This window comes from Pristiophorus japonicus, unplaced genomic scaffold (assembly GCF_044704955.1).
Source record: "Pristiophorus japonicus isolate sPriJap1 unplaced genomic scaffold, sPriJap1.hap1 HAP1_SCAFFOLD_2569, whole genome shotgun sequence".
In the NCBI taxonomy this organism is placed as follows: domain Eukaryota; kingdom Metazoa; phylum Chordata; class Chondrichthyes; family Pristiophoridae; genus Pristiophorus; species Pristiophorus japonicus.
The window spans coordinates 1-12,500 of record NW_027252306.1 but is presented as its reverse complement, the minus strand read 5'-3'; the positions used below and the strand labels follow the sequence as shown (position 1 = coordinate 12,500).

At 52.5% G+C, this 12,500-nt stretch overlaps 1 protein-coding gene across 1 annotated transcript in view; it reads left to right on the top strand.

Moving 5' to 3' along the window:
* Positions 1 to 10,271, top strand: part of LOC139247098 (serine/threonine-protein kinase 36-like) — a gene marked incomplete at both ends in the record, with an annotated part of 22,515 nt that extends 12,244 nt beyond the window's left edge. The window contains 2 exons of the mRNA XM_070871509.1: positions 3,615 to 3,758; positions 10,093 to 10,271. Coding sequence (XP_070727610.1) covers positions 3,615 to 3,758; positions 10,093 to 10,271 — 323 coding nt within the window. The remainder of the gene's footprint in view (positions 1 to 3,614; positions 3,759 to 10,092) is intronic.
* Positions 10,272 to 12,500: the final 2,229 nt, after the last annotated feature.

The following is a 12,500-nucleotide window of genomic DNA, read 5'->3' as shown; positions in this document are numbered from 1 at the left end:
CAGAGTAAAGCTCCCTCTGCACTGTCCCATCAAACACTCCCAGGGCAGGTACAGGGGGTTAGATACAGAGTAAAGCTCCCTCTACACTGTCCCATCAAACACTCCCAGGGCAGGTACAGGGGGTTAGATACAGAGTAAAGCTTCCTCTACACTGTCCCATCAAACACTCCCAGGGCAGGTACAGGGGGTTAGATACAGAGTAAAGCTCCCTCTGCACTGTCCCATCAAACACTCCCAGGGCAGGTACAGGGGGTTAGATACAGAGTAAAGCTCCCTCTACACTATCCCATCAAACACTCCCAGGGCAGGTACAGGAGGTTAGATACAGAGTAAAGCTCCCTCTACACTGTCCCATCAAACACTCCCAGGGCAGGTACAGGGGGTTAGATACAGAGTAAAGCTCCCTCTGCACTGTCCCATCAAACACTCCCAGGGCAGGTACAGGGGGTTAGATACAGAGTAAAGCTCCCTCTACACTGTTCAATCAAACACTCCCAGGGCAGGTACAGCACGGGTTAGATACAGAGTAAAGCTCCCTCTACACTGTCCCATCAAACACTCCCAGGGCAGGTACAGCACGGGTTAGGTACAGAGTAAAGCTCCCTCTACACTGTCCCATCAAACACTCCCAGGGCAGGTACAGGGGGTTAGATACAGAGTAAAGCTCCCTCTACACTGTCCCATCAAACACTCCCAGGGCAGGTACAGCACGGGTTAGGTACAGAGTAAAGCTCCCTCTACACTGTCCCATCAGACACTCCCAGGGCAGGTACAGGGGGTTAGATACAGAGTAAAGCTCCCTCTACACTGTCCCATCAAACACTCCCAGGGCAGGTACAGGGGGTTAGATACAGAGTAAAGCTCCCTCTACACTGTCCCATCAAACACTCCCAGGGCAGGTACAGCACGGGTTAGATACAGAGTAAAGCTCCCTCTACACTGTCCCATCAAACACTCCCAGGGCAGGTACAGCACGGGTTAGATACAGAGTAAAGCTCCCTCTACACTGTCCCATCAAACACTCCCAGGGCAGGTGCAGGGGGTTAGATACAGAGTAAAGCTCCCTCTACACTGTCCCATCAAACACTCCCAGGGCAGGTACAGGGGGTTAGATACAGAGTAAAGCTCCCTCTACACTGTCCCATCAAACACTCCCAGGACAGGTACAGGGGGTTAGATACAGAGTAAAGCTCCCTCTACACTGTCCCATCAAACACTCCCAGGGCAGGTACAGGGGGTTAGATACAGAGTAAAGCTCCCTCTACACTGTCCCATCAAACACTCCCAGGGCAGGTACAGGGGGTTAGATACAGAGTAAAGCTCCCTCTACACTGTCCCATCAAACACTCCCAGGGCAGGTGCAGCACAGGGTTAGATACAGAGTAAAGCTCCCCCCACACTGTCCCATTAAACACTCCCAGGGCAGGTACAGCACGGGGTTAGATACATAGAAACATAGAAAATAGGAGTAGGCCATTCAGCCCTTCGAGCCTGCACCACCATTCAGTATGATCATGACTGATCATGCAACTTCAGTACCCCATTCCTGCTTTCTCTCCATGCCTATTGATCCCTTTAGCCGTAAGGGCCACATCTAACTCCCTTTTGAATATATCTAACGAACTGGCCTCAACAACTTTCTGTGGTAGAGAATTCCACAGGTTCACAATTCTTTGGGTGAAGAAGTTTCTCCTCATCTCGGTCCTAAATGGCTGACCCATTATCCTTAGACTGTGACCCCTGGTTCTGGACTTCCCCAACATTGGGAACATTCTTCCTGCATCTAACTTGTCCAGTCCCGTTAGAATTTTATATGTTTCTATGAGATCCCCTCTCATCCTTCTAAATTCCAGTGAATATAAGCCCAGTCGATCCAGTCTCTCCTCATATGTCACTCCTGCCATCCCGGGAATCAGTCTGATGAACCTTCGCTGCACTTCCTTAATAGCAAGAACGTCCTTCCTCAGATTAGGAGACCAAAACTGAACACAATATTCCAGGTGAGGCCTCACCAAGGCCCTGTACAACTGCAGTAACACCTCCCTGCTCCTATACTCAAATCCTCTCGCTATGAAGGCCAACATGCCATTTGCTTTCTTCACCACCTGCTGTACCTGCATGCCAACTTTCAATGACTGATGTACCATGACACCCAGGTCTCGTTGCACCTCCCCTTTTCCTAATCTGTCACCATTCAGATAATATTCTGCCTTCCTGTTTTTACCACCAAAGTGGATAACCTCACATTTATCCACATTATACTGCATCTGCCATGCACTTGCCCACTCACCTAACCTGTCCAAGTCACCCTGCAGCCTCTTAGCATCCTCCTCACAGCTCACACCGCCACCCAGCTTAGTATCATCTGCAAACTTGGAGATATTACATTCAATTCCTTCATCTAAATCATTAATGTATATTGTAAATAGCTGGGGTCCCAGCACTGAACCTTGTGGTACCCCACTAGTCACTGCCTGCCATTCTGAAAAGGACCCATTTATCCCGACTCTCTGCTTCCTGTCTGCCAACCAGTTCTCTATCCACGTCAGTACATTACCCCCAATACCATGTGCTTTAATTTTGCACAACAATCTCTTGTGTGGGACCTTGTCAAAAGCCTTTTGAAAGTCCAAATACACCACATCCACTGGTTCTTCCTTGTCCACTCTAACAGTTACATCCTCAAAAAATTCTTGAAGATTTGTCAAGCATGATTTCGCTTTCATAAATCCATGCTGACTTGGACCGATCCTGTCACTGCTTTCCAAATGCGCTGCTATTACATCTTTAATAATAATTGATTCCAACATTTTCCCCACTTCTGATGTCAGGCTGACCGGTCTATAATTCCCTGTTTTCTCTCTCCTTCCTTTGTATAAAAGCAGAGAAGTCCTGCTACAACTGTACAGGGTATTGGTGAGGCCACACCTGGAGTACTGCATACAGTTCTGGTCTCCGTATTTAAGGAGGGATATACTTGCATTGGAGGCTGTTCAGAGAAGGTTCACTCGGTTGATTCCGGAGATGAGGGGGTTGACTTATGAGGAAAGGTTGAGCAGTTTGGGCCTATACACATTGAAGTTCACAAGAATGAGAGGTGATCTTATCGAAACATATAAGATAATGAGGGGGCTCGACAAGGTGGATGCAGAGAGGATATTTCCACTCATAGGGGAAACTAAAACTAGGGACATAGTCTCAGAATAAGGGGCCGCCCATTTAAAACTGAGATGAGGAGGAATTTCTTCTCTCAGAGGGTTGTAAATCTGTGGAATTCTCTGCCCCAGAGAGCTGTGGAGGCTGGGTCATTGAATATATTTAAGGTGGAGACAGACAGATTTTTGAGCGATAAGGGAGTGAAGGGTTCTGGGGAGCGGGCGGGGAAGTGGAGCTGAGTCCATGATCAGATCAGCCATGATCTTATTGAATGGCGGAGCAGGCTCGAGGGGCCGAATGGCCGACTCCTGCTCCTCATTCTTATGTTCTTATTTAAAAGTGGGCCCTGATGATGAGTCTCCCTCTTTAAAAGGGTTATGGCTTGCTAATAGAGAGTAATTCAGTTTAATTCTGTAAGTGTGCAGATGGTTGAACTTGTCCCTGAACTTTGACCTCAGGAGATGGACAGTGAGGAGGAATGGGAGCAGCTGATCGAGGCTACGGACCCTTCTGCCCTCCAGCTGAGTACACCACTGACCCTACTGAGGGACCAGGCCTTTCACCAACGTGTCCGCGCCAGACTGGGGGACTCCAGCACTCAGGTACGTGGTTACCCAAAGCCCAGGGAAGACTGACTTCCCCCACCCAGAGCAGGAAAAGCCCAGGCTCCGACCTCGGCCTACTGCTGAGTTAGCCTGATCTCACACCCAGTGTGGGACTGAGCCCCACACACACACACACACACACACACACAGAGCAGGAAAGGTCCAGGCTCCATCTCCGGCCTACTGCTGAGTTAGCCTGATCTCACACCCGGTGTGGGACTGAGCCTCACACACACACACACACACACACACAACAGGAAAGGGCCAGGTTCCATCCAGAACTGCACACTGTGCTCCAAGTGTGGTCTAACCAAGGTATATGGAGAGCAGAACTGTGCACAGTGCTCCAAGTGTCAGAATCAGGGGAAGTCAGAACTGGGAACAAAGAAATGGCGGACCAATTGAACAAGTACTTTGGTTCGGTATTCACTAAGGAGGACACCAACAACCTTCTGGATATAAAAGGGGTCAGAGGGTCTAGTAAGGAGGAGGAACTGAGGGAAATCTTTATTAGTCGGGAAATTGTGTTGGGGAAATTGATGGGATTGAAGGCCGATAAATCCCCAGGGCCTGATGGACTGTCTCCCAGAGTACTTAAGGAGGTGCCTTGGAAATAGCGGATGCATTGACAGTCATTTTCCAACATTCCATTGACTCTGGATCAGTTCCTATCGAGTGGAGGGTAGCCAATGTAACCCCACTTTTTATAAAAGGAGGGAGAGAGAAAGCAGGGAATTATAGACCGGTCAGCCTGACCTCAGTCGTGGGTAAAATGATGGAATCAATTATTAAGGATGTCATAGCAGTGCATTTGGAAAATGGTGACATGATAGGTCCAAGTCAGCATGGATTTGTGAAAGGGAAATCATGCTTGACAAACCTTCTGGAATTTTTTGAGGATGTTTCCAGTAAAGTGGACAAGGGAGAACCAGTTGATGTGGTATATTTGGACTTTCAGAAGGCTTTCGACAAGGTCCCACACAAGAGATTAATGTGCAAAGTTAAAGCACATGGGATTGGGGGTAGTGTGCTGACATGGATTAAGAACTGGTTGTCAGACAGGAAGCAAAGAGTAGGAGTAAATGGGTACTTTTCAGAATGGCAGGCAGTGACTAGTGGGGTACCGCAAGGTTCTGTGCTGGGGCCCTAGCTGTTTACATTGTACATTAATGATTTAGACGAGGGGATTAAATGCAGTATCTCCAAATTTGCGGATGACACTAAGTTGGATGGCAGTGTGAGCTGCGAGGAGGATGCTATGAGGCTGCAGAGTGACTTGGATAGGTTAGATGAGTGGGCAAATGCATGGCAGATGAAGTATAATGTGGATAAATGTGAGGTTATCCACTTTGGTGGTAAAAAGAGAGACAGACTATTATCTGAATGGTGGCAGATTAGGAAAAGGGGAGGTGCAACGAGACCTGGGTGTCATGGTACATCAGTCATTGAAGTTTGGCATGCAGGTACAGCAGGCGGTTAAGAAAACAAATGACATGTTGGCCTTCATAGCGAGGGGATTTGAGTACAGGGGCAGGGAGGTGTTTCTACAGTTGTACAGGGCCTTGGTGAGGCCACACCTGGAGTATTGTGTACAGTTTTGGTCTCCTAACTTGAGGAAGGACATTCTTGCTATTGAGGGAGTGCAGCGAAGATTCACCAGACTGATTCCCGGGATGGTGGGACTGACCTATCAAGAAAGACTGAATCAACTGGGCTTGTATTCACTGGAGTTCAGAAGAATGAGAGGGGACCTCATAGAAACGTTTAAAATTCTGACAGGTTTAGACAGGTTAGATGCAGGAAGAATGTTCCTGATGTTGGGGAAGTCCAGAACCAGGGGTCACAGTCTAAGGATAAGGGGTAAGCCATTTAGGACCGAGATGAGGAGAAACTTCTTCACCCAGAGAGTGGTGAACCTGTGGAATTCTCTACCACAGAAAGTAGTTGAGGCCAATTCACTAAATACATTCAAAAGGGAATTAGATGAAGTCCTTACTACTCGGGGGATCAAGGGTTATGGCGATAAAGTAGGAAGTGGGTACTGAAGTTGCATGTTCAGCCATGAACTCATTGAATGGCGGTGCAGGCTAGAAGGGCTGAATGGCCTACTCCTGCACCTATTTTCTATGTTTCTAAGTGTGATCTACCCAAGGTATATGGACACCAGAACTGTGCACAGTGCTCCAGGTGTGGTCTAACCAAGGTATATGGAGACCAGAACTGTGCACAGTGCTCCAAATGTGGTCTACTGAAGGTATATGGAGACCGGAACTGTGCACAGTGCTCCAAGTGTGGTCTAACCAAGGTATATGGAGACCGGAACTGTGCACAGTGCTCCCAGTGTGGTCTAACCAAGGTATATGGAGACCGGAACTGTGCACAGTGCTCCCAGTGTGGTCTAACCAAGGTATATGGAGACCAGAACTGTGCACAGTGCTCCCAGTGTGGTCTAACCAAGGTATATGGAGACCAGAACTGTGCACAGTGCTCCCAGTGTGGTCTAACCAAGGTATATGGAGACCGGAACTGTGCACAGTGCTCCCAGTGTGGTCTAACCAAGGTATATGGAGACCGGAACTGTGCACAGTGCTCCCAGTGTGCTGTAACTGAGCTTCGATACAAGTTTAACATAACTTATTTGCTTTTCGGTTTAACCCCTGTAGAAATGGACTCCAGTGCTTGGTTTGCCCTTTTGTAATGACCTGCGTCCCGACTATTAATGATTCGTGTCTCTCTCTCCCTGGATCGCTTTGCTCCTCTGTCCCATTTAGACACTTGGGGGCTGAAAGTGCTCCTTTCCTTGAGGCCTGTTACCACCGCAAATCGGCAGTCACTCTGCGGAGTGGAGTCGAGGCCGGCTTCTGGTGGAATGCTCGCCGCCGGGCCCAATTGCCCGGCCAAGTTCTCCCGGCGGTGCACTGATTCCCCCCGCTCGCCGCTCCTCTGCGGCCGATCCGTGTTAAGCACGTCATCACCGTGAGCACCGTCGCTGTTCCCCTCCCCTCGGTAAACCTTCGGCCGGCCCGGCGGGGCCGACACCTTGATTTTTCCCGGTGGCCCAGCGAGCCTGCGGCCTTCTGCAACTGCGATGTGGCTTCCCTTAAAGGGGAGGGCGCTCCGCCACGGCCGCCATGTTTTTTCCCCGTCGGGACGACTGCGCTGTCGTGCCGACAGTTACGCCCCCCCCCCCCACCGGGTTCGGCCGGGCCGCCAACAGGCCGCTGGCCCGGCCAAAGGCCTCCCCGGTGGCCCAGCGGGCCTTGGTTTGAAAAGCGCGGAGACTCTCCCCTTTAAAGTGAAGGGGCGGGAGGGGGGGGCCATGGTGATGACATCATCGCGGCGGTGGCTCTACACCCAGCCCAACTTCCGCCTCTCCAGTGGCTTTCATCGCCCCCCCCCCCCAACATCCCCCCCTCGGTTGTTCCCATCTCCCCCAACATCCCCCCCTCGGTTGTTCCCATCTCCCACAACTTCCCCCCCCCTCGGTTGTTCCCATCTCCCCCAACATCCCCCCCCTCGGTTGTTCCCATCTCCCCCCAACATCCCCCCCCCTCGGTTGTTCCCATCTCCCCCAACTTCCCCCCCCTCGGTTGTTCCCATCTCCCCCAACATCCCCCCCTCGGTTGTTCCCATCTCCCCCAACTTCCCCCCCCTCGGTTGTTCCCATCTCCCCCAACTTCCCCCCCCTCGGTTGTTCCCATCTCCCCCAACTTCCCCCCCCTCGGTTGTTCCCATCTCCCCCAACATCCCCCCCTCGGTTGTTCCCATCTCCCCCAACTTCCCCCCCCCTCGGTTGTTCCCATCTCCCCCAACTTCCCCCCCCTCGGTTGTTCCCATCTCCCCCAACTTCCCCCCCCCCCTCGGTTGTTCCCATCTCCCCCAACATCCCCCCCTCGGTTGTTCCCATCGCCCCCAACATCCCCCCCCCTCGGTTGTTCCCATCTCCCCCAACATCCCCCCCTCGGTTGTTCCCATCTCCCCCAACATCCCCCCCCTCGGTTGTTCCCATCTCCCCCAACAACCCCCCCTCGGTTGCTGTCACCGAGTCTCTGAAGTGTGCGTGTTGGGGGTGTCGTGCAGGGCATGCCCGCCAAACACGCACCTTGAACTGAATCTCCGCTCTTCACTGTGGAGCTGATGGCCGGTGAATCTCCCCTCCTTCGGTTGGGGGCGCGATGCGGGGGGAGCCTGATCAACAAAAATATATCCCAATGAGAAGGACAGACTGTAAGAGAAGGGATAACCATCCGTGGCTAACTCAGGAAATAAGGGATGGTACCAAGTTGAAATATGGCCAAGCTTGTATGAGAGGAGGCCTGAAGATTGGGAAACTTTTAAAAGCCAGCAAAGAACGACTGGAAAAATAATAGAGAGGGAAGAGAGATTCTGAAAGGAAACTAGTATAAAATATAAAAACAGATAGTAAGCGTTTCTACAGGTACATAAAAAGGAAAAGAGTGGCTAGAGTAAATGTTGGTCCCTTAGAGGATGAGACTGGGGAATTAATAATGGAGAACAAGGAACTGGCAGAGATGTTAAACAAATATTTTGTATTGGTCTTCACGGTAGAAGACACTAAAAACATCCCAGTAGTGGATAATCAAGGGGTTATGGGTAGGGAGGAACTTAATACAATCACTATCACTAATGAAGTAGTATTCGGTAAAATAATGGGACTAACGGTGGACAAGACCCCTGGACCTGATGCCTTACATCCCAGGGTTTTAAAAGAAGTGGCTGCAGAGATAGTGGATGCATTGGTTGTAATCTACCAGAAATCCCTGGATTCTGGGGAGGTCCCAGGGGATTGGAAAACCGCAAATGTAACGCCCCGATTTAACAAAGGAGGCAGACAAAAAGCAGGAAACGATAGACCAGTTAGCGTAACATCTGTGGTTGGGAAAATTCTGGAGTCCATTATTAAGGAAACAGTAGCGGGACATTTGGAAAAGCAGAGTCAACATGGTTTTATGAAAGGGAAATCATGTTTGACAAATTTGCTGGAGTTCTTTGAGGATGTAACGGACAGGGTGGATAAAGGGGGAACCAGTGGATGTGGTGTATTTAGATTTCCAGAAGGCATTTGACAAGCTGCCACACAAAAGGTTACTGCACAAGATAAAAGTTCACGGGGTTGGGGGCAATATATTAGCATGGATAGAGGATTGGCTAACTAACAGAAAACAGAGAGTCAGGATAAATGGGTCATTTTCTGGTTGGCAAACAGTAACTAGTGGGGTACCGCAGGGATCAGTGCTGGGGCCTCAACTATTTACAATCTACATTAATGACTTGGATGAAGGGACCGAGTGTAATGTAGCCAAGTTCGCTGATGATACAAAGATGGGTGGGAAAGCAAGTTGTGAGGAGGACACAAAAAATCTGCAAAGGGATACAGACAGGCCAAGTGAGTGGGCAAACATTTGGCAGATGGAGTATAATGTGGGAAAATGTGAGGTTATCCAGTTTGGCAGAAAAAATAGAAAAGCAAATTATAATTTAAATGGAGGAAAATTACAAAGTGCTGCAGTACAGAGGGACCTGGGGGTCCTTGTACATGAAACACAAAAAGTTAGTCTGCAGGTACAGCAAGTGATCAGGAAGGCCAATGGAATGTTGGCCTTTATTGCAAGGGGGATGGAGTATAAAAGCAGAGAAGTCCTGCTACAACTGTACAGGGTATTGGTGAGGCCACACCTGGAGTACTGCGTGCAGTTCTGGTCTCCGTATTTAAGGAAGGATATACTTGCATTGGAGGCTGTTCAGAGAAGGTTCACTCGGTTGATTCCTGAGATGAGGGGGTTGACTTATGAAGATAGGTTGAGTAGGTTGGGCCTCTACTCATTGGAGTTCAGAAGAATGAGAGGTGATCTTATAGAAACATATAAGATAATGAGGGGGCTCGACAAGGTGGATGCAGAGAGGATATTTCCATTGATAGAGGAAACTAAAACTAGGGACATAGTCTCAGAATAAGGGGCCGCCCATTTAAAACTGAGATGAGGAGGAATTTCTTCTCTCAGAGGGTTGTAAATCTGTGGAATTCTCTGCCCCAGAGAGCTGTGGAGGCTGGGTCATTGAATATATTTAAGGCGGAGATAGACAGATTTTTGAGCGATAAGGGAGTGAAGGGTTCTGGGGAGCGGGCGGGGAAGTGGAGCTGAGTCCATGATCAGATCAGCCATGATCGTATTGAATGGCGGAGCAGGCTCGAGGGGCCGAATGGCCGACTCCTGCTCCTGTTTCTTATGTTCTTATGATCCCTGTGTGTGTGTGGATCTGCTGCCTTGACTTGCGTTCGTTAATGAACCCCCCCTCTCCCGTTCTCCAGGTGCTGGAGGGGATGCTGGAGGGGGCCTCTCGGCTACGCCCCGCTCTGAGGGTGATTGGGAACCTGCTGGCCACCCGGTGTGACTGGGACCTCCTGCACACCTGCTGCCGGGGGCTGGGACGCCCCAGTTCCTGCTGCACCTCATCGGGCAGATGCTGCACAACGAGGCAGTCATCCAGGTGAGGCATCGCGCGCGTCGACCCCCTCACCCTGCCCCTCTCTCTCTCCCTCCGTCCCCTCTCTCTCCCTCCGTCCCTCTCTCTCCCTCCGTCCCTCTCTCTCCCTCCCTCCCTCACTCCCCCACCCTCTCTCTCCCTCTCTCCCTCCCTCCCTCTCCCTCCCTCCCTCCCTCTCTCCTCCCTCCCTCCCCTCCTCCTCTCCCTCTCTCTCCCTCCGTCCCTCTCTCTCCCTCCCTCCCTCACTCCCCCACCCTCTCTCTCCCTCCCTCCCTCTCCCTCCCTCCCTCTCCCTCCCTCCCTCTCCCTCCCTCTCTCTCCCTCCCTCTCTCTCCCTCCCTCTCTCTCCCTCCCTCTCTCTCCCTCCCTCTCTCTCCCTCCCTCTCTCTCCCTCCCTCTCTCTCCCTCCCTCTCTCTCCCTCCCTCCCTCACTCCCCCACCCTCTCCCTCCCTCTCTCTCCCTCCCTCTCTCTCCCTCCCTCTCTCTCCCTCCCTCCCTCACTCCCCCACCCTCTCTCTCCCTCCCTCTCTCTCCCTCCCTCTCTCTCCCTCCCTCTCTCCCTCCCTCCCTGTCCCTCCCTTCCTCTCTCTCCCTCCGTCCCTCTCCCTCCATCCCTCACTCCCCCTCCCTCTCTCTCCATCCCTCTCTCTCCATCCCTCTCTCTCCATCCCTCCCTCCCTCTCTCGCCCTCCCTCTCTCGCCCTCCCTCTCCGCCCTCCCTCTCTCCCCCTCCCTCTCTCTCCCCCTCCCTCTCTCTCCCCCTCCCTCTCTCTCCCCCCTCCCTCTCTCTCCCCCTCCCTCTCTCTCCCCCTCCCTCTCTCTCCCCCTCCCTCTCTCCATCCCTCACTCCCCCTCCCCCTCTCCCCACCCTCTCTTCCCCCTCCCCCCCCTCTCTCCCCTCCTCCCCCCTCTCTCTCCCCTCCCCCTCCCTCTCTCTCTCTCCCCTCCCCCTCCCCTCTCTCCCCCTCCCCCTCTCTCCCCCACCCCCTCTCTCCCCCTCCTCCCTTTCTCTCCCCCTCCCTTTCTCTCACCCTCCCTTTCTCTCCTCCTCCCTTTCTCTCCCCCTCCCTCTCTATCCTTCCCTCTCTATCCGTCCCTCTCTATTCGTCCCGCTCTCTCCCTCCTTCTCTCTCCATCCCTCTCTCTCCATCCCTCTCTCTCCATCCCTCTCTCTCTTCACCACTCCCTCTTTCTCCCACTCCCTCTCTCTCTCCGTCCCCCTCGCTCTCCTCACACTCCTCCCTCTCCCTCCCTCACTGTCCATCTATCCCTCTCTCTGCCCACACCCTCTCTCCCTCTCTCTCTCCCTTTCGCTCTCTCTCTCCCTCCCTCCCTCTCTCCCTCCCTCCCTCTCTCCCTCCCTCCCTCTCTCCCTCCCTCTCTCTCTCCCTCCCTCTCTCTCTCCCTCCCTCTCTCCCTCCCTCTCTCCCTCTCCCTCCCTCTTTCAGTGCTGCCCCTGCCCCTTTAGAGACCTCACTCTCCCTCCCTCTCTCTCTCTCTCTCTCTCCCCCTCCCACCCTCTCTCCATCTCCCCCTCCCACCCTCTCTCCATCTCCCTCCCTCTCTCCGTGCTGCCCCACCCCCTCAGTGACTATCTCTCTATCTCTCCCTCTTCTCTCTCTCTCTCCCCCTCCCCCCCCTCTCTCCCTCCCCCTCCCCCCCCCCTTTCCCTCCCTCTCTCCCTCCCTCTCTCCCTCCCTCCCTCTCTCCCTCCCTCTCTCCCTCCCTCTCTCCCTCCCTCTCTCCCTCCCTCTCTCCCTCCCTCTCTCCCTCCCTCTCTCCCTCCCTCTCTCCGTCCCTCTCTCCGTCCCTCTCTCCCTCTCCGTCCCTCTCTCCCACTCCGTCCCTCTCTCTCCATGCTGTCCCACCCCCTCAGTGACGATCTTTCTATCCCTCCCTCCCTCTCCCTCCCTCCCTCTCCCTCCCTCTCTTTCCCTCCCTCTCTCCATGCTGCCCATCCCCTCAGTGACGATCTCTCTATCCCTCCCTCCCTCTCTCTATCCCTCCTGTAGTGTATGGAGAAAGAGTCAGACTGAACACTGTGAGCTCAAAGTAAAGTGTGACCGTAGTCTCTTATTGCAGGTCTCCAGAGTGCCTCTCCACCCTGTGAAGTCTCCTTAAGGATTATGAGATCCCTTGGGACTCCGGGGAATGAGCCCTCTGGTGGCTGTACAGAGTAAATTTCAAGTCCACATATACAACAACATTCCCCCCCCCCAAAAGTTAACAGT